The following is a 27,742-nucleotide window of genomic DNA, read 5'->3' on the forward strand; positions in this document are numbered from 1 at the left end:
ACACACACACACACACACACACACACACACACACACACACACACACACACACACACACACACACACACACACACACACACACACACACACACACACACACACAACACTACAATATTTCGTTTAAAATGCCAGAGAATGTATCTACTAAATAAATTCACAGATAGCTGATCTAATTCTGTGTCGCTGGTCCGACTGGGATTTTACTAGCAACATCTAAACAATTCGTGGATATTCTCTCTCTCTCTCTCTCTCTCACTTTCTTTCTCTTATCGCAGTGTCAATGGGGGCATGTGATCTCTTACATTACCTGGTTCCTCAACGATTCTTACTTTTACCAGATAGTAACAGCATGGCATGCACACAATGATGTGAATTTTATTTTAAAAACTGTTCACCTCAGGTTTTGTAGCCTATTTAGGGTCTGCATGATAATATGGTGTTGCCAATGGCATTACTACGTTGACATTTAGAAATTTGAATGGGGGAAAGCATTGCAATTTAAATGAAATGTTAACCGGTGTCATATAGAGATGGAAGTTGTTGTTTTTTTTAATCTCGAAAGCTTGATTTTTTTATCTTCTTGCAAGGCAGAAAAACTAGATAGGAAACACAGTCATTGACATAAGAGACTACGAACACAAGATTAACGGCCTCAGCACAGCATTTCTTAGTTTTATGAAAATAAACTGCACTTAGTTGTAGCAGACAATCATAATTAATAAGAAAAGGAAGATAGAATGAGATGAATGTATTGAGACAGAGAGGGAGAGGGAGAGAGAGAGAGAGAGATCAATAAATGAAAGAAGAAAATGTGACAGAGATGAAAAACGGGTGAAGACAAAGAAAAATGTCTGGAAAGATGAAAAATAGAAATACATCCAAAGTAAGAAAGAAAGATAAAGAGAATAAAACGGAAAATAATTGAAGAAAAAAGAGGGTACAGGGTGACGATAGATGCACGTGTTTCTGAACAGTATGACACAACGGAGAAGTCTACTGTGCTGCTACGTGTGTGGTTCGTTTGCATTCCCCATAGTCTTCCCAAGAAGATTTTCCATTGGCTGGCGTTAGATGACGTGGTCTTTGCGTTTGCGCGTGTCATCAATATTTCAGGTGTTCCCTTTGAAAGGCAGAAGATTTAAGGAACTGTGCGTGTCTGAAGCAGTCCCCATAAGCCTGGTTGCGATAACACAACCTCACCTCCCGACGTCTCCGAACAGCCGATACTCCGAACTTCGAACGCGAAGGTAGTCCGCTGGCCTTCCCGCACACATCTCCCCTCCAGAAAAGACCGACCGTGAGGAGGATTACGCACACCTGTTCGCTCCATGATGTACAGGGCGTCCCACGTCAACGTCATCGTCTTGGTTCTTGTAGGTCTAGCGCGAGGCGCCTACTTGATCGACTTCGCTCACGTGTTACAAAGAAATGCGGCCAATGTCAAGAGAGAAGGTGAGTACCTTCTTGTTTCGATCTTCACAAGGGGGGGGGGGGCGGAGAACCATTGTCCTGTGACATTCTATAACCGCACCTTAATGCAAGAAATCGAAAGAAGCATTTATGTTCTTTCTCTCTGGTCTTCCCATCTATCTCTTTCCGTAATATTTTTCATAGCTCGATAAATTCCTTTTTTGTATCTATATCTTTGTCTCATGAAGGCACATCGTTGGACGTTTCAGAACAATGAAGAGACAAAAAAGTGACATAAAAACGTTTCAAATTTCGGCTTATCTTATATATAACTTGTTGATATGGTGTCTGTTTCTATATGGTCTCCGATGAGAATCGAAATCGCAGGCATGGGCAGAGTTCGTGTCTTTTAAGTAGGCATGAGTTGTTTTATAATACTAAGGCAACTCATACTTCTGAAATTCCTATTTTTTGTTGGCTCTCAGTCGCTTTCGAAATTTTATGTGTTCACAAATCGACACGATCTCACTTTGGAGAATTAAAGTAGGCAAGCATTGTTTACACATAGATATTAATTATCCGTTCCTTTCAATAAGGTTTTTTATTGTAAATTCGAAGTGCATTTAAAGCTCATTTCTTTTATTAAATAAGAGAACCAAAATTTCGAAATTGATACCGAACAGTACAACATTTGGAATCGTATGGTATTTGCATGTTTAACAAGATGAAAATCGTGATATTAAGATATCAATCTTCTAAATAGAACAAGGTATAGAACTCCTTTTTTTTCCATTTAAGGTAATTTTCCTTAAAATTAGCGCTAATATTCAAAAGTAATAAATTTATTATAATCCAGTACAAAAAAGGGAATATATAGTTAGTTTCACTTTTATAAAACAACAAAAATAAAATGCTTGCTTATTTACGAATTTTTAATATATATTCTTTACGCTACTGAAATTGATAAAGTTTTGTGTGCGAGATTATGTTGTGATTTTCGTTTTTATTATTTACTTGCAAATTTATTTTCAAAATATATTTGATATGTCATGAAAAACTACATTTTGATTAAATTTTAATTAAGTAGTTAATATTTTAAATATTCTTAAATGTTTCATAGAAATATTATTAAATAAAAAACAATTAATTGTTTTTTATTGATTTATAACATTATCTTTTGTTATAGTTGTATAATATTAAGGTATATAAATACACCAACAATTTATTTAAATAATTTAATTAAAAGTAACCATGACGAAGTCTTTATAAAATGTATTAAATTTCAATTATTGATTGGTTGCGTGATAACTTTCTCCTTGTTTCTGAAAAACAAGTCATCGCTTCTATGGGTGATCCACTGAAGCTTGTAAACATCCTTGCTGTTTTGTTCTTGACTTCATTCTCTCGGGAAGAAGCTTGCGAAAATGCAATATAAAGTTATGGAAGAAACTTTGGCCTAGATTTTTGGATGAAAAGGAAAACGAAGCTTTGATGTTCAAAATTCAATATGTAAATTTATTTACATTTTCAATACATCTATTAAGATATTTTTATATTTTCTATATGAAGTTTTTATTAAAAATTCATCATCATCATCAAATTCCTGCCATGTACCCTCAAGGGGTGTACAGGATATGACAGTACTACATGAAAAAATTACATCATTACTAACTTCCTATCTACAATAAAATAAAAAATGATGGTACAACATGCCAAAATAAAAAAAAAATATTAAAAATTAATCTATATAATTTACTTATTTTTTTATATACATTGCTCGTATTTATGCATTTAATTTGCTGTTCTTGTTTCAAAAACATCATCACACAAAGTAAAAATGTCAGTAGATATAAATAGTCACCCAAACATATAAAAAAAATGCATAAAAATAACAAAGTTGTTTTACAGAACATCGATGTTTATCAAAATGTGTTTATTTTTATCCACTTTTTTATACGAAGTTTCTTTAAGCATTCTGAAATCTATCTTTATAGAAATGTGCGAGGTATTTTAAAAAATAAAAATAATCAAGGCAACCTACACTTTTATACGAAGGACTTTATCATAGCATGTTGGCAGTCGACTTTGGTAAACAAACATTACTTTGGTACAGATTCTTCACTGACGACTTTTCCGAATAAAGATACCGTGACACTAAAGAATCTATTCTGGCGTGAAGTAACTGAGTGCCAAGTTCCATTAACCAGCATGTTGCACATCGCTATCGGTTACAAATATCTTGCCAGCCTGGTGCTTATTCGGTGGTCCAAAGCGATAGAAAGATCGACAGAGTCCGTCTGATTGCCTAAGAGAAAGCAGTGTACCAAAATCAGTTCCTACCTTAGGGTTTTTTTTTTTTTTTCCCGGAAGCTATCTCCATTGGTAAAAGCCACCGCTTGTTTATCGAAAAGGTTAGGGAAGAGCCGTTAGAATCAAATGGCAAAGCGTAAATATTTGTACAAGCGTGTATAGTTCCTTGAGTTTAATGAATTATCTCAAAGAGAGGGGGGGGGAGAAAGTACTCTGGCCGAAATCGCGGTGCGCGCGCACACACACACCTCTATGTATGACCAACGAATGATTCCTGTTTCATCCATCTCCTCGAAAGATGTTTACACGCGACGTGCTGCACACTTTTTTTATTTAAAATATCATTTAAATAATAAAGTTTCTGAATGAAAATATTGTCCTTGAACTGCTAAGATTTAAGAACCGTTGCTGTAGGATAGTATTTCTCAATCTCGAGAGAGCCAGAGATGTGCCCCCAAATTTTGATAGAAAAAAATTTTCTTCCAAATTACAGCACACTTTGGCATATTTATACAATTACACCCTCTGTCCAAAAAGAAACCGAACTTTTCGAAAATAGCAGAAACTAATGGCGCCACCTGTTGTATCTTTTTGTTGTCGAAAGCGGCAACCTTCATTAGTGTTGTTAACTGTTTATGACATTTGTTTCATTAGAAGCCGAGTTATAGTGCCAAGAGTGACAGTGTGTTTTGACGAGCAGTCGGTCGTCACGATATTCATGCCGTACACGACGAATTCTCGCCATCAATCGTTTCAAAACTTCGAGATAAAACTCGCCATTGACCGTTTGGCCAGGCGGAAGGAATTCTTTTTGGATAATACCCTTGGAATTGTAGAAACAAATCAGCATTGCCTTTACTTTTGACTTCTCCAAGCGACTTTTATTCGGATGCCCCTCTTCTGGTGGTCTCCACTCAGCACTCTGGCGCTTTGTTTCGGGCTCATACTCAAAACACTACGTTTCGTCACCAGTAACGATCGTTTCAAGGAAATCTGAGTCCTTACGAGCAATTTTAATGATCCTTACAGTGTTCAATTCGATACATTTTTTGGTCGTCGGTCAACTTGTGGGGAAAAATCGTGAATTCAATTTACGAAGGCCCAAACTCTCGGTCAAAATGTTGTGCAGAGTTGCTTTTGGAATCCCCAATTCATCTTCAATCAATCTCATGGACGATTTCGGAATTTCTTTGATGAAATCGCGCACTTTTTGGATGTTAACTTCGCTTAGTCCAGTTTTTGGACAGCTCGGCTTTTCGTCGTTTTCAAGCGTCTCACGACCACATTGAAATCGCTTAAACCATTCTTAAACTTGAGTATGGGATAAGCATCCATCCCCGTATGCTTTTTGAAGCATTTGATGCGTTTCGGTAAAACGTTTACCAAGTTTAACACAAAAGTCAATCGCAGCTCTCTGTTTGAAACTCATTTTCCCACCGTTCGTCAAAACACACACTGTCACTCTTGGCACTATAACTCGGCTTCTAACGAAACAAATGCCATAAACAGTTGACACAACACTAATGAAGGTTGCCGCTTTCGACAACAAAAAAGATACAACAGGCGGCGCCACTAGTTAATTAACTTAGTTAATGAAGAAAAATCAAATAAAATAGTAAGTGTAAGGATTAACCGGTATTGATCTACGCTGCGGTCAGGCAGAAATGATTGCTGAAATATAGCAATGTTGCATGAGAATAACAATTATTTGAAACGATATTATACATTACATGCAAATTACGCCCCTCTTATTTGTGAAGGACAATGATATTACTTCTAAGTTGAAAAGTGGACTGTAATGCGATTGCCCTGCTTAGCCAGGAGCTGATTTCGTTGATTCCATTCTTGGTGGAAACAATCTGTTGTTCTGCCTGTGGTGATGATGATGATGCTCGTGTAGGATACGACTTCTTACCTTTTGTTTAAAGACTGCAAGGAGGTGGTCATCTGCTTCTCTCAGTAAAATAGTTGAATTATCTGGTCTTGTGTGTAGGAGACAGAAACTGTATATCACTGCTTTCACAGCGATGAAGAGATAGTTGCAGATCGAAAGGTTTTTTGACTGTGCGTGTACAAGATTGAGATATTCCTCTTCTGAATTAAGGCACCCACAGATTTGGGCTGCCATTTCCCTAACGACAGGTTGTCTTAATTCAAAAGTGGATTACAAGTTCCTTAGACGAACGGATAAAGTTACTATTAACGGGGCATTCTAAGGTAGCACAAGAGGCAGTTATCTGAAAAATCCCAGTTGAATTTGTGCAGTATGGTAGGAGTGGGAAGGGACTTTTTTTTTGTCACATTCTCCACTGAATGTCGGCATCGGGTTTTGGTGGCTCTAGTGCGAATTTGGTAGATCCCACTGAAATTGTGTTTGCTGGGATGATGCGAGATTATCCAATGAAGCTTTGGTTAAATTCTTGTACTCGGATTCTGTAGATTTTATTTACATTGGAGATTGTATGTCTCTTCAATGCATTGCTGGTTTTTAGCAAAAAAAAAAAAAAAAAAAGATAGGCACCATCTTCTGTCTCGGGAAATCTGAGCCCTTTTCCGCTATGCTATCAGGTATAGCCGCTTGAAAAGCAGATTTCAGTGTGTATCTTCTCGGCCTGATTTCTAAGTCACCCAAGACCCTTTCTCCTCGCCAGTTTTATGGAGGAAAGAAAATATCTCTCTGGACGTGTATTTTTTTATTATTTTCTCTCAATAAATACTGCAGATTCGATATTTAGTATCGAACAATTTGACTCCATGGTTATACAAATTACTAGTATCCATGATATTGATATACGATTATAGGTTATGAATAATAATTTGAGTGACCAATAATAAATTATATTTATAGTTTTTATTAAAAAAGGGAAAAAAAATTGACATTTTTATTAAAACGACGGGACGGCGGGGAAATATGATAAAAAACGGTACTGTCCCGTTCAAAATGGTACGTATGGTCAGCCTATGCTTAAGTCGCTAATTTGGTCAATTGTTTAACACTACTGGCATGGCCTGACCTCTGGTGGAAGAAAAACTCTACCGTATTAAAGATAGTCCTATTTGTTTGGTAGAGATTACTAATAGATAAATTTAAAACGAGTTTACTCACAGGTAAAAATTAAAACAAAAAATAGTATTGAAATTATTGCTTGGCGTTCTGAAATGAGGGTTTGCTAGAGAACTTGAAACAGGGTGAATTAAAGATGCTTGTCCTCGTAAAAGGGTGAGCATTTTTACTCAACACCAATCCGAGACATAAAGCTTTCCTGACAACGAAAAAAAAATCATAATAAATAAATAAAAATAAAACATTCAACCCATTTTGTCAATTACCATTTTGTTCTCGCTCAGTTCCTCAATATTTTCAACTGATCTTTTTGAATATGAAATTTCTTCCATTAAATTCGTTGTCTGACAACTCTTTCGTTGAAATAGTTTCATGCAAAAATTAACTTCTCTACATTTTTCCAGTGAATCGCAATATTTAATGTAACCCATTCGAAATGCTTCAGCTCATCGAACTGCTTTCTCTATAGTTCAAAATACGAGACGCATTTTACTGTATTCAAATTGTTCAATGAGCCATTCGTTATTCCAAGAATTTAAGTTGGTGGAGCCACTTGGCAAGAAATTCTTTTTCTTATATTTCAACATTCAATCGTCGATTAACTGTTCTACTAACTAATATATATATATATATATATATATATATATATATATATATATATATATATTAGGATAACCAAGCAATTTTATATATGCTTGGTTATTTTAGCACCTAATCCCAAGTATGCAAACAATTAAGTTTGCGCCTGAAACAAAGTTCAAGTCTAAAGATGGTACAACACCAGGGCAACTCATTGTAAAGGTGGGTAAAGCTTTGATCTCTATTCTTAGTATTTTCCCATAATGTAAAGCACATCTCACTAGAAGATGTATACTGCAATGCATTATGGGTGGTAATGATTAGGTGCTAAAATAACCAAGCATATATAAAATTGCTTGGTTATCCTAATATACAATATACCCAAGTTAAAAATTTATTCCCATCAATATCTCCTCCAGAGATTTTTATTAAAACTTAATACACCTTGTTGCAACTTATATAGGTAAAGTTGATAAGGCTTTGTATTACTAAAACCTTGGTATTTAGGGTCTAGCTACTCACTGAGGAGACCTCAAAAAAGGTTGAAACCGGTCTGGGTAGTGACCCCACCCATAATGCATTGCAGTATACATCTTCTAGTGAGATGTGCTTTACATTATGGGAAAATACTAAGAATAGAGATCAAAGCTTTACCCACCTTTACAATGAGTTGCCCTGGTGTTGTACCATCTTTAGACTTGAACTTTGTTTCAGGCGCAAACTTAATTGTTTGCATACTTGGGATTAGGTGCTAAAATAACCAAGCATATATAAAATTGCTTGGTTATCCTAATATACAATATACCCAAGTTAAAAATTTATTCCCATATATATATATATATATATATATATATATATATATAAAATTAATTAAAACTGTCGGTGGGAACACTATTCGTCTTTGAAATGATTTTGATTCAACGTGCGAATTACATTTGTATGAAAAACGCCGTAATCTTATAAACGGGGACTATTTATCGAAATGCGGGACTGTGTTAGAATTTGGGATGGTTGATGTCATTTAGAGAGCCTTTAGTCCAGTCTGTACAGACGAAGCCCTTTGATTGCAAAGACCTGGGTTCGGATCCCATCTAGGATACAAAGAACCATTACATAACTTTTCAAGCGGGATGAGTTAGCCTGTCTCGTGCCTGTTAGAACCACTAATGATGATAGTGTCATCCTAACTATAATATAATATTTCAAAATGTACAGCATTGTACAAACCTGCAGTCATCATGAACTCGTGCCTTTTCTGTGCTACGACAAGTGTCCAGATAATTTTTGCAACTTAGTGTACTCAGTAGTACAGTTCATAATTTTGTCCATAAAAGACTGAGATTCTGTAGCCTGCAATACGTTTGTACTCCTTAGAATAATAGAAGAGCATAATTTTTGGTTCTTTTTTTATTTTCAAGCAACTTCACATTACATAACCATGCTAAAGTCACAAATAACCATACTCTGTACCCATCAAAATTGGTAAAGGAGTGTCTTTCGGTCACAAATTTGCTAATGAAACTTTTGTGTAATAAGTGATGGCTTCCAAATAATCCGAAAATCTTATTACCCAATAAAATATTCACAAATTGAAAGAATCATCCTTCCAAAAGATAGTAGAATGTTTGCATGTTCAATAGACACTTGTTTTAAAGCAAGTTCCGTCAGTTTCATGTTTTGAATTATTTCATAAAAGCAAAAGTACTGTCTTCAAAGAAAATCATATAAAGCGATCATGCATTTGTATTTGTCTTTCCCCTGTACTCTTCTAAACATTTAATACAGAAGAGGACAAGGGGAAAGACATAATAGTAATGGTATGGGTAAAGGTACAGCAAAATATGGAGTGTTAAAACTTTTGCAGTTAACATCTTTGAAAACTGTGATTTTGCAAGTCCCAGATACAAATCAACATTTTTAGAAGTAATTTTACAAACTATAAATATAAAATGTTTCAAGTAATTTATATCCATGTGCGTGAAACGTTTTAATATGTTAGGCATTTTTAAAATATTTTATTTAATTTCAAATGTTGTCCTTTTTCTTAAGTCGTCTTCCGAAGAAAGACTTATAGATCAGTCATCGATTAAAGAAAGTGTAACCTTTTTTTTTTTTTTTTTTTTTTTTTGAGTCGATCTTTGGCTTAAGGTAAGTTTGATTTGGTCTGTTAGCCGGAGCAACTAAGCTATAGGGACAATGTATTGTCAACTGACACTTTCTCTAGGCTTTTTGGAATGAAAAAAAAAACGAGTTTACGAGAGGAAAAACTCGGGTAACGTCAAAGTCCTTATAAAAGTATTTTACATCCTAGTCCGGATTCGAACCAAGCTTTTTCCAACAGAAAAGCAGATATTGCAACGTCGGAGAGGGGGAAACTACAAGGTAAGTCATTTTTCCTTGAATAAACTCAGATTTTAATGCTACACGTCAGCACAATCGACCGTAGAACACACGAGTACATAGAGATAAATATTACTTGGGATTAGCAACATCGCCTTCTGTCAGCGAGCATGCACATATTACATGATGAAACGTGGAGATGGACTGAGTATCGATTTCCAGAAAGGTAAGGCTAAAAGAGTACTGCTACTGCAAAAGAGTATTAAAAGAGTACTGCAGTACTCTTTTAGCTTTATCTTTCCCGAAAGAGAATTTATTCTGTTCGTTAGAGCATTTCTTCAAATATTAATTTATGATTTTACTAGAATGTTTTATACTTTATTATTCATCTTTAAAGGGGTACATGCATGACGTATTTAAAAGATGATAATTTATTCTTTAATTCATCGGGATTTATTTCATTGAAGTATAGACTAGATATCTGTTGCTTCAAACTGTAATACATAGACTGTTTTAGATATTACTGTGCATCGCGCTAGGTAGCCTGGCTTTTTTTTATAACACATCACCAGGAATTCATAATGTGATTGTCTACAAGTGCTACATCCACACTAAAATCAGAAACCATCAAATGCAATAAAAATTTCTAGATTCTTTTTTTATGTTCAACTTAAAAGTTTCCTAAGAAACCAACTACCCAGAATTTGATCAAACCCAAGGGCTCTGTTTTTCTGTTCACAAGTTAATTCGTCAGTAGTACTCTTAATACAACACAACACCTTGTTGAATCTCTACACGCAATGCTATAATTAAATTCAAAGCTCGGTCGCATACATATGAAATCATGTTAGTAATATTAATTTACACATTAACCACTTGTATACAAGCATACCTGTTGGCTTTACCGTGTCTCTAAATTAGATTTTGTAAATGACATGCGCAAATCTCGTATACATTGTGAATCACTGTACATCGGCCATGATTATGTCTGGCGTCAATGTTTCCAAGTGCTAAAAGTGATAGCGCAATGCGGTTCATTTGTTTATATTTCAAAACCGAAATGAATCTGTGCAATGGTGACAGATCTGTAGAATACGACATTATAAACGATAAACAAACGTTTCAAGAGTGAATTTGCTGGAGTATTTTAATGCCATGGCGACCAAACTAAATGTATTGATATGGACAGAGTTGGAGCACCATGGTGTCGTTATTGTGTTGTTCCTTTGCGTGCAAGTGGATGAGCTTCGTACTGGTTACTACCCACCCACCAAAGTACATCAGCGGCACACATAACTCTTTCCCCCCTCCCCCTTCTCTTTCCAAGAGTCAGTTGGTACAGACGTGTCTGCCAGATCTTCGATCCAAAGGACGCCTTTTCCTGTGTGCCATTTTCTAGCACCCCGCCTCTTCCTGTTACAACCCCCCTTCCCCCCAGTGTACTAACGCATGCTTGTGATATTTGACTAACTATTAGTAGATATAGTGTTTCTACAGGTACGCACATATACCCGGTTGTTGTGTCCACTTGTAGCTATAACAACTGATCGATCGAAAGGGGAAATAACAATGTGTGTGTATGTGGAGAAACAAGGTGTTCGAATAAATGTGACTAAAAGTCTTTTTCCTTGCAGCCTGTGATTCGATTTTATCTTACCCAGTGATTGTTTTAGTCATAATACGGGCTGGGAACTAGGCGAAGCTTTGGAATAATCTCCAAATTTTTCTTCATATTGCCAACTACCATAGAGTTCTCTCTCTGTTCTCTGATGCCAAGTGCCACAGTAAGTTGGTCAGTTGTACAGTTGTTTTGAGGTTTTCCTTCCTGCATAACTGTGATACTGGCCTGAAGCACTAATAATACATTTGTGTCTCTAATTCTTTAATTGCTTTAGTCGAAATTTGTAACAACAACAGCCACAATAAGAATTATGTTTGTCTTATGGTTGGGACAGAGTTTCCAATCAAAAACGTTTTTAGGTATTTAAAAGTTGTTTTTAACCACTGAGTTATCTAGTTAACCAGTGTTTTAACTGTTCTCAGACGGATGTGGTGAAGTTTTTAGCTTTCAAAAAAATTCGTTTCTTCTTCTTTGTTGGTTTCTGCAAAGCATAAAAAATCGATCTCTGAATGAACTGATGAATTGAATAGTGATAATAATAATATTACGTGACACCTCCTAATGCCCACACATTGACACCTCGGACAAATATAAAGCGCTCAACTGTGATCAAAGCTCTCTCTCTCTCTCTCTCTCTCTCTCTCTCTCTCTCTCTCTCTCTCAACAGTTTGCATTTAGGGATTTTTTTGTGTTATTTTTGACCCCTGGCATTTACTAGTAGCCTAAAGCTAGTTACTACAACCTGAGACTGACTAACTCAGTACTTGGATAGGAACCGAAATAAGCTGCTCCTATCAATAAATGGAGATGTGACTTTAGATTTTTTTTATTGTTGCTCGGCAGGCACAAACATGTTTGAACTAAATCACGGGGATACGTCATTTATTAACTGTATTATTTTCAGATTCTAAGCTTGACTGCAAAATCAATATTTTCTTGAACCTTCTAATAACCACATAGTAAGAAATCTTGTTTTAACTTGTATTAAAGAAAATGAAAATAAGTGAGAGATAGTATAAGCGATAAGGAGTGAGTGAGTCAATATTTAAAATTCAGTACGATATGAGATTGCGTGTCGTAGCATGAATCGCTTTCCCAGAAAACGTATAGATTGGGAACACTTGTCGCAGGCTTCGTTTATCCATTCTTCGTGCATGTCACTACCCTTTGTCGCTGTTATTGCCTCATCAGTGGACGGTTCTCTGCGTTCTAGTGGTACACTTCTTAATTAGCAGACCTCCCAGATGATGTCTAGTTTTAATTGAAGGTGAACTTCCAGTATGTTCTTTTCCGAGACATACTGACGCCTTCCAATAGAATAATTTGCATGCACCTGCGGCTGTCCACTAACAACTTGTTTGTATGAGTACTTATTTCTCGACCAGCGATGGAAATGATCGGAAACAATCTAATTTACGATTACGTTGTTCTCAGTGTAGACAATCTTCATATAAAAAACGTTTGTTACTAATATATAAAGAGAAAGTACATCCAAGAATTATATTCGATTAAATAATTCCATTTTATACTTGACAGAATGTGATGACAGTATTCTTAAAAAATCCACCAGAAAAATATTAACCTATTACATAAAAAACACTGTATGAATTGGTCAAAATCAGATTTTTAAATTTGTCGTATTATTCATAGCCACGAGAAAGCAACTGGATTTTTACTGAATTTCTCACATTTTTCACAGCCTTCAACATGAGAGGGCGCTTTCGCTGTTTGATTACATAACCAAACGATAGTTGTGTAAAGTTGAACAACACGTTTTATCTTGTGAGTATTTACTTTGCTAAGATTTAAAATGGACAAATAATGAAATATTTTGTCAGAGTTAAAGAAGGGTTATAATAAAAATAAGTCAAATCAAATTTAAAAAAAAATATTTTATTTTGATCAAACGTACAAGTCAAATCAAAAACGTAGTTTAATTTTTGTGCTATACGAATATAGTTTAGTAGTAAATGTCAGTATAATTAATGCAAGTTAAACGCAATTTAATTATATATATAGATTTTTAAAAAGGATCAGTTTGCTTCAATTATATGAATAAATCCTCGCATGCAGAGTATTTTAAAGATCGCCGCAGCATTTAGCTACAAGTGATGAAAATAAAATGCATATAGTATTAATTAATTCTTGATGTAAAACTATATCCTTTAGGTGTTTATGACATATATTGTGTCGTAAACTTCAGTCTTTTCTTTCTTAACCTGTGTTATCAAAGAAAAGAAAAAAAAAACAAATCATGTTCATGTTTTAAAATAAACAGAATTTTAATGTTTTTTTTCCAGCAATTTACCCGACATTTTGAAATATTATGAATTGAATAATAACAATAATAATTCTTGAAATTCTTGCAATATACGGACTTTGGACTTGTAATCATTGTTAAATCCATATGAAACTTATGGCTTAACTGGGGGTAGGAACGTCTATCTACTACGTTTCCCTTTTTATTAATTTGACCTTTTAGCATTTACTTTGACCTTCTTTTCCATATATGGAGCCACAATACATTCTTGTTTTATTATTATTCTCCCTCCTTTAACAAAAGCAGTCTTCCAAGTTAAGGTGATCGCATAGATCACATTTGCGTCTCTGTAGTCCTGCATGTGTTCCAACAATTTGCATCTAAAATGAGGATGAGTACAGACTTTCCAGCATCCTGACTTTATTTACTTTATTAACAGTAAAACAGAAGTGGGTAGTTCGTGACACTATATAATGATCTTTCCGATTCGTCTCATAGTTAAGATCCAAACTAAAAAAAAGTGTACTCGTAGCTAGCATAATAATGACATGCATCGCTTTTACTTATTTTTGTCTCTCTGTTTTTCCCTGAGGTAAAAGTAAAAAAGATAGCGCTTCATGCATAATTATATCTCCATATTAGCATTCAGGGTCGAAAGAGAATTTCTCTCTCTCTCTCTATCTATCTATCTGTTTCTCTCCATCTATTTTTCTTCTTTTCAAAGAATGACCAAACCTTTTTTGCATATCTTCCATTACCTATTGAATTCCGAAGTCTCAAAATAAATGGAATGGAAATTCAACGGAAGAAAAAATTTTTTAAAAGACAACCTAAAACATTATAGATTATAAGATCTCCAATAACGATCGTCTATTAGTCTATAGAAAAAAAAATAATAAAGCAAAGGCCTAAATCTGTGATGTTTTGAAATGTTGAGTTTGAAAGATAAAAAAGTGTAACTATACCAGGCGAATCTTCGCTCTTACTTGTTATATACAAATGAAAACTTCCACCAAGATGAATATTGTGAGAGAGAATCTTTCAAACATAATTAGCGCGATCTCTTGAGTGTCTATTTTTAGAAAATAGTTTTAGTTCTGTTAGCGCTTTCATGTGATAAATAAATACTAATGTTAGCATATCATCAAAGACCAAGCGAGCAAGAAAGAAGTAATAACTGCAGAACTCATTCCCAAGGCCATACACATAACCACGTCATGTATTGGTTTCAACTTTTGTCACAGACGCTTCTGCACAAAGTTGTCCTTCCCTGTTATATCATTTCAAACAACTCTTTTAAATCCTTTACATTTCCAAAGTATCTATTAGTTTGTGGTAATAGCATCTATTAGTTTTTTTTCATTTATTATTCATCTATCACTTATAACATCTATTACTTTGCGGTAAACTTATGACGTTTCAGACCCTTGATTACGTCAAGGACATACGTCAGCAGTAATCTGTTGTTGTTGGCTGCACCAAACGAGTTGCTAACCTACAAGAGTCAATGATAGTAGATATGAAAATACTGAACACCTGGGAAGATACACGAAAACAGTTATATTAGATTAACTGGAGATTGTGTGTGTCCCTCAACTCAATGGTTGCTCTGGGATAGTAATGTTACTTTTAGTAGGAAATTATTATAGGTGGTTTCCTTTTTCCTTCGTTGTTCACTAGTGTTCTATGTCTGTAAATATGTATGTTCATTTTGAGGGACAGAAAACTCGAGTTTCCTGGGAAAAAAAAAAAAAATACCCACCTCGTATGAGACCGACTAACTCACTCTTTGATTGAAAAGCCCTGATAACCATTTCTCGCATCATTGACTGGATTCGAACCCAGGTCTTTCCGACCTAAGATCGAAACCAACTGCTACAAAAGCTTTACAACTGGCGAATAGAATGGATTATTAAGACGTTATTTACACTTCGAAGCCGAACCTGTAAAATGAGATATCGAAGCGTGGATGTCCATGGCTACTATTCATTGAAGTGCAGAAACCTGATTTTCATAGTTGAGTTCCTGCAGATAATTACGTATACCAACGAAGCCAGACATCATTAAGGATTAATGTTTTTAAATCTTCGTTCATTTACTGCCACAATATGTCTTAAAGTGAATTGTCATCGTTGTTGAATTCTGGAAACATGAAACAAGATTGTAGTAAATGATAACATAGTTTGAAGACTATGTGTAAATTTGAAGAATTTTCTGAGAAAGTTGCCTATCACCAATGCCATTCTAACAATGAAGTTTAAGAAGGTCTCGCGGTCGTACTAGAACTGGTGGCGATTCGAACATGATCCTGAAGACTAAGACTATATTATACATGGACACATGATATACCTTGCTGTATAACATTCTGTTACTTCTTCTATGGCGGTATCCATGAAGAAATGCCTTTTTAATTCATGTTGAGTTGCCCTAGCAACACTCATATATTATTTGTGCTAGATATTTTGAATCGGTCGCAATTCAAAGCAAAGTTGTATGCATCCCTTGTTCCTTTCTTTATTAAAACTAATTTTGGTCTCAACGCTGATGTGATGAATACTCCTGCGAGCACAAAGTCTCTCTCTCTCTCTCACAGTAACTTCTCTTTTGCTTGTTATCCGGTGTTTTTGCTCATCACAGATCAAATTCTGATCCTAATTGTTTCCACACTAACAAGAAAAGAACGAGAGAAAGAAAAAAAGATAAAGATCAGAATGCCTGGAGAACCGAAGTCCAATTAGAATAAGTACTTGCCCTGCTGGAGACGAACTTGTTTTAGTCTGAGTGCAGTGTGATACTCTTATTACTACTGACATAAAAGATCGCATCAGAGGAAGGATGATGAAATACGTGTCAGTGAGTATATAAACAGGACTCCAATTACCTCTCGCGATATTTGTCAGATCCATTGAAGTAAGTGAACCTTTTTTTTTTTTTGCCACAAACAGATGTACGCGACATCTTAAAATATGAATCCAGGGAGCGTGCACTTAGATGAGATCGAAATGTGTCGCAATGAAGATAACGTCCATCGTCGGAAACCATAATTGCAGTTCTATTTTAACCTAAAAGGTAGAGGGCGCCACAGAACATCATTCTGTAATCTGCAGATGGTATCAAAATGGTGTCTGTCACTATAAAAATGGCTTTATTTTTTTTCTCATTATTTATTTATTAGTTTGTTTCTGGATGGTCTATTTATATTTATTTTTCATCGTGTAATAATTTTATATTGTTTCGTTTTTATTTTTAATTATATTTTATTTTAATTTAATTAAACTTTTTATTTCAATTTCAAGTAATAAAACTAGACATCTAATTTCATGTATATAAAGCAATTAACTCCTCTATTTAAGATATTGGATGGTCTGATTCGAGAGTGTTTCAGTATGAAAATTGCGTGCCAACTTTTAGCCCTTCTGCGCATCCTGTATTCGCTTCTATGCATGCAAGAATTATTGCAAATAGAAATTTCCAATTCAATTCTCACCTGTTATTGTTAGCAGGTAAGAATTGAATTGGTTCTTAATTTTAACAAGTTTTTAGTCAAGAAGTAATCGATTCGAATCATCCAGTTGAAGAAATGAAACGATAGTCGGTGCACACGGAGACAGACGTATCTATTAGAAGTTCTGTTTACTGCCGCTAGCAGGCGCCTAAACCAAATCTATGCATTAACTTAATTGGCCTTGCTAGATTGTTCAAACGTCAATTTTCACAAAAGCATCTACACCTACAAACTGAAAATTCTCGATGTATTTTTGATTGGTTGAGTTGTGTTAACTCAATATTATATTGATTCAACTGTGAAGTGTTTTAATAGCAACATACAAATCTGCTAATAGGCTTTGTAGCTATGGAGATAATATTTACTATCCGGGTTGTGATCATAGCTTATGATAAATGTCAAGGTGTATACAGAAAACATATAAAAGGCAAAATCGGTAGCATTTGTCGTTTACTTGATAGGAGATTTTTTTAAAATTGTAAACATACAAGGCATTATAACACCAACAAAATTTAAACTATTCTTGAAGATAAATGAATGTAAGCATTTTACATGAATAATCGTTTTCTTGATAGAGAGATTTTTTTTTAAATCGTAAGCGTAAATATACAAGACATTATAACATCAACAAATTTAAACTATTCTTGAAAATAAATGAGTATGTGTGTATGTATGTATATATATGTATATGTATATGTGTATATGTATATATGTATGTATGTACGTATGTGTGTGTGTATATATGTATGTATATAAGCATTTTACATCAATAAATTTATGTGAAATACTCAACGAAAGTTTGCCGTTTATTGTAAACCTAGCATACAACACTCTCTCACAGCCACACCCGAAATCCGGGAGTAATAATTAATAATTTGTGAGTTCAACAAATCTTCATCATCAGCCTGTAGAGTAAGATAGGCTGAGAGTCAGCAGATAGTAGGAGAGGAAATAAAGATAGAGTGCATAGTGGTAGAGTAAGTGAAAGAGGCCTCAGTTGACCTGTTTTAGCTGTTTGCCCCCCAGGGGCGTTTCTAAAACGATCGTTGATTTTTCACTTTAGAAAAAAAAGGAAAAATCCTAAAAAGGAAACATGGAAAAAAACAAAAACATGAAGTACAGAGAGAACAAAACTATAGAAAGAACTGGAAACCAAAAAAAGAAAGGTGGGGGGGGAAGGGTCTGGCCTAAGTGATGTAGCTCTCAAGGAGCTGCACCGCCTCGCTGTAGGCCTTCGCCGCTCAGGTTCTCAGGCCCTCCCCCACCTGTGGGAACTAGAGAACAGTATAGCTGTGGACGGGAAACCATGGGATGGTTATTGTGACTGTCGCTTTTTATGGGCAGTCATTATTCTTTTAGCCACCTCACTTCCCTTGGCCACGTCTAATTTAGAGAGAGCTATGAAGAACGCTGATGCCGCCTCTTCATCTATGTCCATGGCTACCTGTACTTGCTCAGGGGTGATTTTGCTGATGTCTTCAACAAATAGGTCACCCCATTTTGCACTAACTACGTTGGGACCATATTTCCCTGTGAGGAGAAGCTCAGGTTCCCCTATTCTCACCATTGCATCTTGAAATTTTTCTGCCACCCCAGGGATACCTTTTAACTAGATGCTTTAGAGTCTCCCCTGCTTTTGCATGAGGAGTCTCTAATTCTTCTGTTTCTGCTAGTTTTATTTTTTTTCATCTCCTTTTCCTGTGGACTGAGTGGTCGTTTGGAGGGTGGCGCTGTTTGCCTCCATTTCATCAGGTGCTTGTTTATTGGCTGTTTCTTCTGCATAGATTTCTCGCTTCTTCTCTTTCTTGGATGTGGAGGCTATGGTTTCTGTGGCGGCTGCCTTCTCTTTTGCGGCCGTTATTTTGCCGTATGCTTCGTTGGAAAAACCGGGTTTCCTGACTCTTGTTCTGTAGTAGCTGTAGGCTTCTCTACTGAGGTGACTGTGACTGGTATAATAGCACCTCCCATCCTTTCAGCATGCGTTCTTGATGGGCAGGTGTTAACTTTGTGGTCCTTGGACCCGCATTTGAGGCAAGCCATGAGACATTTGTCCAGTGAATGACTTGTTAGGCAGTTTTTGCATGCCAGTTTTGGGCAGTTTGCTCCTAGATGGTCGAAGGATCCATATCGGAAGCATTGCTTCTATACGTCAGGGTAGTTTACCATTACCCTAGCGGATCCGATGCTGACGAAGTTTGGAACTGCTGTTTTCATCTCGAGTGATGTTTACTTCGCCCGACTTCCATTGTGGGTTGTCTGCATCGTTTAAGACTTGTATGTTTCGTACAACACCCCATTTTCCGAACACTTCGTGGATGACTTTTTCGTCACATTGTATGTATATATATATATACTCCAAGGGGAATCTGGAGATTTTGAGCAGCTTGATAATGCTCCTCACCATGAACGGAATAATTAATAAGCCTTTGAGCAATTTGTCTCTAGTCTCGGCGCTCCTTACTACAACTTGGTATCTGCCGCCACCGAAAGGAGTGAATCCAAAAATCTGGTCCACACCGACGTAGTCAATAAGGGCTTTAACCAAAGGTCGGGGTCGTAGATCGGCGTCAGTTTCGATGCCGAGAGGCCGCGTGTGCGGCAAAATATTGGCCATAGCTGGCTAGGGGGAGCCTAACTATTCCCACCACCAATTGTTTATTTATTATTGCCTCGGTCCGGAGTTTAGGAGGATCTGTACATTTCCGGTTAAATATCGTGAGCCCCGATGGGACTCGTACCGATATCAACGGTTAAGAACAAATCAGTCGAGTACCGATCACTTTAAAGTGTACACGGTGTTACCCGTCATCATTTCTGTCGCGGGCTAAAAAGCCCGACTTTGGAAGGGTAAACTTTAAACCTATAAATTTGCCTTACGCTGCATTTAGAGGGAAGTGGAAACCTTCCCTCTAGGCTAATAATAATATTAATTAATTTGAGTTCAACGTATCTCATCATTGGCCTGTGGAGTAAGATAGGCTGAGGTTCAGCAGACAGTAGGAGAGGAAAATAAAGATAGAGTGCATAGTAGTAGAGTAGATGAAAGAGGCCTCAGCTGACCTGTTTTAGCTTGACCCCCCCAGGGGTGCTTCTAAAACGGTCGTTGATTTTTCACTTTTAAAAAAGGAAAAATCCTGAAAAGGAAAAAAAAGGAGAGACTAAGCAAATTTAACAAGTGTAAATAAATCTAAAGACTATGTGGAAGACAATTCTATAGAGGAATGAGTTTGCCGAGCAAACCCAGAACAGTATAACCAGGAAAAGAAGGGAGATGACCTGGCCCGGAAGACCCCGCCCTGAAAAGGGCTTGGGACCACCTCGATGTTGGCCTTCGCAGTCCGGGTTTGTTCAGGTCAACCCCAACCTGGGGACAGAAAAACTTTCAACTGCAAAAAGACTAGACATACCTGTGTACCTATGGGGTAAACGCTGATCAGGAAGGAAGATCGAGATAGCGTCAACACCTACAACTTGAAGGTGTTATAGGTGCAGACACAACCGGATTCCCCCCTGTATGATCTGGCAGATGGTTGGTGGATCGCACCATCTCCTCAGGAACCGCTCTTCTCCCCGTAAGTACCTTTCCTGCTCCAGGAAGCGGCGGAGGTAGGCTGAGAGACAGTTCTTAACACAGAGATAGATGCGATCCTCCTCCTCGTTAAGGTGTTTTTTCCTGATTTTCCAAGTGTGGTGCTTAATCACATTTATTAGGAAAATCAGGTGTTTCTTGTTTTTGGTTACTGGGGGAGGAAACTGTAGCAGGACTACTTCGGCGAATGTGAGCGCTGGGATCGCAAGCACCTAAGCCAGTCTGTGCCAAACACGCTGTGCTGGCGGGCAGTGAAAGAAGAGGTGCCCTACGGTTTCTATCGCACCGCAGACGTCGCAGAAGGGGGTTGCATGGTCGCGGGTTGTAGGCTGATTTTGCTAAGTCCCTGTGAAATGGTTACCCCCAGCTATTTTTTATGTTGGTGAATTGGTGAACAGTACCTCTTCGTTTGTGCCCAGATCGGGTTTTTCCCAGTCAGAGCTGTCAAACATTTTCCAGTACAGCTTGTTTGGGCTGAGCTGATCATGAACAAACCAATCTTTTCGGTCGATAATTGACCCAAAATTTATTGATTGATACAAAATTTATTATATATTAACATATTAATATATTAATATATTGATGCAAAATTTATTATATTAATATAAGACAAATAAAAAATAGGTTTATCGTTATATTTTAAATTAAATATTAATTTAAAAATTATTAAAATTTAAACGCAAATTTTTAAGTAGTATATTATAGTTTATAATTTGTTTTATATTTAATTTTAAGATAATTTCAAAAAATCAAATTATATAATTATTATTGTTTTTAATATTATTTTTCTTCGAGCGTCATACGTGGCAAATCAAAAAATAGTGTTTTTTCAATAAACATAAAACTAAAACCGTAGTTCCTCGCCTTATCCGCGGTTTCAGTTATCCGCGGTCAATCCCGGTCGGAAGATAGTAAATGGAAAATCCCACAAATAAACAATTTATAATTGCATCGGCAAAGTTTATATTAGATCCAACATTATTTCAAAGTCGAATGTTTGTAGAAACTATGAAAGTTTCGTAAGTTGACCTGAGAGCTTACGAGAATACAATCATCGACATCCCAGAGTTGCACCTTGACTTAAGTAGATAAGACAAATCGTGGATGCCGATGATTGTATTCTCGTAAGCTTTGTTATCTCACCTTTTCTGCGTGAAATAAATAGTATAGTGCTACCGCAATGATTCATATTGAATATAATAAGAATACAAAAATTTATTTTAAACTTCCGAAAGTACTAATGGAAGGTCACAAAATGGTACAGAAATAATTATCATAAGACTATATTCTTCTAATACTTGCAACAGTTATTCAAGAAATTTAAACAGTTTTACTGCCATGACGGATATATAAATTAAAATTATCGTATTTTTTTGTAAATTATAATATATTACTAAAATAAGTAAAAAAAATCTGTAAATAAATTGCTTTATCTATAATGATGATGATGATAATAGTGATGATGCGCGGTAGATGGCGTTGATGGCAGTACTGTCGTTGTGTGTAGGTGAAGAATTAAGTAATAGGGGGGAGACGGAGTGATGTTTTAGCGGAAAGCCCCCCAGAGATGAGTTTTAAGACTTCTTGCAGGTGTCACGCAATAATAATAATAATAATTAATAAAATATAAATATGCTAGTCTCATAGCCTTATTTTATTCGGCCCTAACCCCAAATAAAACTAATCAAAAGGTACATCGAGTGGAATAGTAGGAAAACATTTATTAAGATTCTAATCAGGGAAAAATTTAAAGAAAAAGTAAGAATCTAGGATATTGTATGGAAAATGACACAATATAACCAGCTGAGTGTAAAAGAGGAGGAAGTAGCTTTGATAACAGTTATGGCAAGAACCAAAAAGCATGATGCAAGTTTCTTGCTTTAGCTCTTTCAAAATCGAATTTAGACGTGTTGATGGTTTGCTCGCAGCTATTTCGGACTTAGGTGTAAACAGAAAAGGAACATAAAGACAGCAAAGACTGCAATATTTTCGATTTTTCCTTGTACTGCTTTGTCACATAAAATTGAGGCCTTAGGTATGGGATTTAAAGTGAATTGGGAAAGTTAGCTTCATCGCATTTTAATAAGAAAATCGAAAACAATGATCCAAATAAGGAATTGAAACCAGCCAACACTTGGATGAGAGGAACTGTGTGAGTGTTGCTCTATGAGAGAAGGAATTAACACTAGATTATGATCTGATTACTAAAGGATAAACAATGTCTACAGTATACTTAAGAATGCCAATAGGGAGAAAGAGATCAGTGTTTGGAGAGCGGATTGGTGTTTTGATAGGCATGTGAATAACTTGCGTAAGGTTATAGGTGATAGCAACTAGCTCAGCAGCTCTACCTGTTTGATCTGTGTGCAGCCGGGGGGAAAAAAGAGAGCAACCAGCTGCAGTTGTGTGCATTAAAATCTCCGAGGAAGATGACTTCACTATTGAAAAAATTGAATTGGAAAAAATCAACGTTTGAGGAGAGGGAATAGAAAAGTTCCGAATGGCGTGGTATTATCAGAGCCATAGAGAAAACAGATGAATCTGATAGAATAGGAGGGGGGGATAGAAAGAGTTCTGACATGTATTTCAGAGCTAACATATACATAAATACAATGTTTGAGACTTAAAGAGGATGTAATTAGATAAAGTAAACTGAGGAATAACCAAAGAAACTGAAAATTGACTTTTCTGTTAGGAAAGATAGCTGTAGTTTGTAGATGAAAATTAACGTAATTGAAGTTGGTACTAAAGCTATGAATCCTGAAGGCTTTGGAATATAATGTATGTAATCTTGAACTCCTGATAATAAAGTATCTACATGTTCTTCTAAAGATGCAAGATACCCGATGAAAAATATTTTTATATTTTATTAACAAATGTTTAGATGTGTTTGCCATTCGTCCTGTAATTTATTTGTCTTCTTCAGTACACGCTGCCATCAAATTTTCTTTAATAGACTCATAAGTTCGTTATTTAATTTTAAGTTGATTTGTTTCAAAGTACATACACCCATTTGTCCCTATTGGTATGTTCTGGAAGTATTCAGAGACGCCATCAAAGAAGCAAGAGTGACTTCAACGCTTGAAGAGCTTGGCGAACGGAGAATATCAGCTGTTCAGTGGCGCACTCAGGATTTAATCTTGGAGGGAGCCGAGCGCTCAGGATTTAACCTTTGGGGGGAGGGCGAGTTGAGTAGGCGTTTTGCGAATACACACTACACATCGCATAACTGAGCATCTGCAGTGATCGCTAATTCATAAGTAGCACACAATGTAAATAAAAAAAATCAATTTTAATTAGGAAAAGATTTTTGGAAATTTTTCTAATGTTTTTTCCTTTTCTTTGGGGGTGCCCGCGCCCCTTCCCCCCCCTCTGGGTGCGCCACTGCAGCTGTTAACTCATTTAATTCTTAGTTTCACAATTCTCGTAAGAATTCGATGCCACTTAATGCATGAGACAATTCATTTTTATTCCCGGTCCGGTAAAAGGTTTCGAATATATTGCAAATATATCATTATGATTTTAGAAATAGCCGATTTGACTTAATTCAAGCCGAGTCGTTGATCAAAGTATGCATACGCATCTGATGGAATGGATATTAAACTGAAACCATTCTTAAGCTACTGAGTCAGTAAATCAACTTCTAGTCAGTTACGTAGACAACTTACTTCCCCTTTTATACTGTGGTTGAAGTATCAGCGCTTTCATGTTTAAAGTGGAACATGAAAAAAAAAAATCTAGACTAGTATTTTATTGCTGAATTTGTAAATCTATAAAACACGAAGAGGGAAGCAGTTGACCGAAGTGGAACGTCTGTCTTTTTCTCATCGTTCTAAGAGTTTATTTTAAAGCAACGTGGAAAAATCCGATACATCTGAAAGAGCATACGAAGCAAGCAATGATCAGAATAGAAAGCGAGCGCGCACACGCACACACACACGGCTCCATAAACTTTGCAATTTCAGGGATTAAACCTGAACAAGACCTAGATAGATCATATATGGATGGTGAATTTTTTATGCTCTCGACAACTTTATAGCATTTGAATAAAGTTTTTTTTTTTATTTGAAGTCCTTTCTTAGGTTGAAAATACCCTTTTGAATGAAGGCATGCTACGTTAACATACTCATGAATATATACACATCGTATAAAGTCTCCGTTAATATTCTCTACTGTATTTTCTAAAAAAAAAATGCATTTCCTTGTGGAGCTTTTATTACAAGCACGTGCCAACAGCTTTGAGATTTCTTTTTTTTTATTGTTCAGCACATAGTCACGTTTGAACATATTCATCGAATCACATCGAAGATAACACTGATGTAATGTCCGGGGGGAGGGGGTGACCGAGAGAAAGAGAGACGGAATCGCTTTTGAATTTTAAATAAACTAGATAAAGCGAAGTTTAAAATTGGAAATTCAAGAAAAGATAGCTTCTATAAAATCTCAGATCTGGTAATCTTTAAAGATTTTTATATGACTACTTAACAGACTGTTGATAAAAATTAAACAGCCAGTTCAAGGGAATTAAAAGAATGGTGATTGGCCATTCTGTCTTCCAGTGATATACTTGGTTTGGAGTAAGGAAAACAAACAATTCATTTTTTGTACCAAACGAAAATGATCTATCATGATTTTGTAGACTAATTAGCGTTAGATAGTCTACATTCCGATAAAGGAAGGCAAAAAAAAAAAAAGCATAACCCAAACCATTCATGTCCTTAGAAGAAAGATTAAGACTCAACAAAGAGTCTTTATGGATGACTGTTAAGGAGAAGCCTTAACGAACGACTATAAACAGAACAATGGCTGATGACGTCACTGATGAAGATGCACCTGGTACCAACGGTATAAAATAAATACACTAATTGAGTCCGAAGGCGCCCTAAAAGGCTAATCTTTCTTTAGAGCACACAAACAAGATAAAATTACTTTTCTTCTAATGACTCATGCACAGTGGAAGGTCACGCGGCCTCGTAACTAATGGACAGATCGCCTGCACTGACTCAACAGAGTCGTACACTGTTCCGCATAGGAATAAAGGGAAAAAGATGGAAAGAACAATCACAGTTGCAATGCAACTAGGGCGTTCATTTGCATGCATGGCGCATGCATTGGCCACGATTGGAGTTAGAAGACGTGTGCACACCACTCAGCGTGGGGTTAATTAGATGACCAATTAAGTAGCTTGCTACAGCGTTTCCCCTCGTGTAAGTGATCTTTTTATTCGGTGTGGTCTGCTGTACATGCGAATGATGGATGAGGCTCTTTATTTACATCCCTGTGTAGTATCATTATTAGCCTAATCTCGCTTTATTCCTTTCGATGTCAGGCCGCTACTTTTTTTTTATTTTTTTATTTCAGTAGCTTTCATATGTCGTCGCCTCCGCTATCTCTCTCTAAGTCGCCTACTGTGCTATCTTCCATTAGGGCCATTTCAGGTCTGTCAGTGGTATTTTCTTTACCGTCTAAAATATCTCATATCGGTTGAATGTTTTCCATGTTTTTCGTTTCTATGATGGATTCCGAACGGCATCGCTTCGCGAATATGTGAACATTTTCCCTCTTTCATGTGAACTGTGTTTTGATATCTGAATTTCACATACGAGAGAGAGAGAGAGATGCTTTTTCTTGATCGTTTCCAAATAACAACTCCACAAATAACAACAACGCACGTTGGTAACAGTGCAGACTATAAGATGGCACGGTTACCAACGTACATTGTTCTGTTACTCACCATTCAGTTATACGAATATATGTCTTTGATTAATTAAATGTTTAGATCAGAATGGCCAAAACTTTTTGGTGGACCATAACTGAAAAATTATTCTTTGTGTAGTGGGAAGTGATTTGCCTTTTTTGTCCTTTAGGGGTTGGAAGAGAAGAATAATGCCAGGATGGCACCTGAGTTACCGGAAGGAGAGTAAACATTCAAAGTATACTTGAAAGGAGAATTGCTTTAACAAAAGCTAAGGCTTTTAACATTTTCATAATCGAACTCTCCTTCCTTTACCAGGATATTTGCGTTGCCATTATTAACAACAAATACTTCTGCATTTTTTTCCACTTTGGTTTCTAATACTTGAAAACGGAAGCATTTTGAATTATGGGCAGTAGTTTAGTTACAAATTGGTGTGGATATCCGTAAGTAGTGGTGATGTTTATATTTTTTTAAGCCAAGAGTATCAGTGGAGTGTTTTTTAAGGACTTTTGTTGTACTTTGATTTTTTTGATCGGATTACTGCTATTTCAGTTTGATTATTCGTGTTTATTATGCTTTGATTTTATGGGATTTTTTTTATCTGCAGTGATGATGTAATTTGTCATACTCGACATGGTTCGTTTTGAATAAGAGTTAATCAAAGAAGATGGTGTGCGAACGGGTAGCAAACACTTGCCTGTGCACAGAGAAAACATCCAGTCCGCTAGTCATAAGCATGGAATGCACATTCCCTTGCATATCTCTTTACTCAGAGCCCCATCCACATATGATCCGCAAGAGTTAGTTAGAAATATTTACTGTAACTAGTAACTAGGCTGCGGAACTGCTTTACTAATATACCCCAGAATAAACGAGGAATGTTGTGCTGGATGCAAGAAGAAGAAGGGAGCGAAAAAACTGGAGATCCTGTTCTAGAGTTGAAACAAAGCGACATCCTTGTTGACGCTTCCAGGAAGGAAGGTACTAGATAGTGGTGATAAAGGTTAGCTACCGCGTAGAGCATTTGATCCTTTCTTTATGTGTAGGAGATGTCTACTTTTATAGCACAATATTTGTGGAACCAACTGGAAATATCGTCCTAATATGCAGGGTCCCAATATTGTCAGAGAAGCGAGGAAAGATGCCAAGACGAGGCTTTCTTCGTTGGGATGATGAGTTTACTTGTCATGGCTTGTAAATCCCGATTAATAAGCATGTATTCGCTTCTTGATGTTTTTTCCTTATCCGAAACTTTTTTTTGGATAGGGAAGGCTGTAAATATTCCTTTGATTATCAAAGACATTTACAGCCTTAAATCTTACACTAAAAGACAGACTGTGTGGAATACAAAGTACAGTTAGGTCCC

At 36.2% G+C, this 27,742-nt stretch overlaps 1 protein-coding gene across 1 annotated transcript in view; it reads left to right on the plus strand.

Annotated features, from left to right (window-relative positions):
* Positions 1-1,328: 1,328 nt before the first annotated feature.
* Positions 1,329-27,742, plus strand: part of LOC150097646 (IDLSRF-like peptide) — a 109,702-nt gene continuing 83,288 nt past the window's right edge. Inside the window, exon 1 of the mRNA XM_090407423.1 lies at positions 1,329-1,452. Coding sequence (XP_090263549.1) covers positions 1,329-1,452 — 124 coding nt within the window. The remainder of the gene's footprint in view (positions 1,453-27,742) is intronic.

This window comes from Typopeltis vanoorti, chromosome 17, assembly GCF_054136105.1.
Source record: "Typopeltis vanoorti isolate ZY-2024b chromosome 17, IOZ_Tvanoo_1.0, whole genome shotgun sequence".
In the NCBI taxonomy this organism is placed as follows: Eukaryota; Metazoa; Arthropoda; class Arachnida; order Uropygi; family Thelyphonidae; genus Typopeltis; species Typopeltis vanoorti.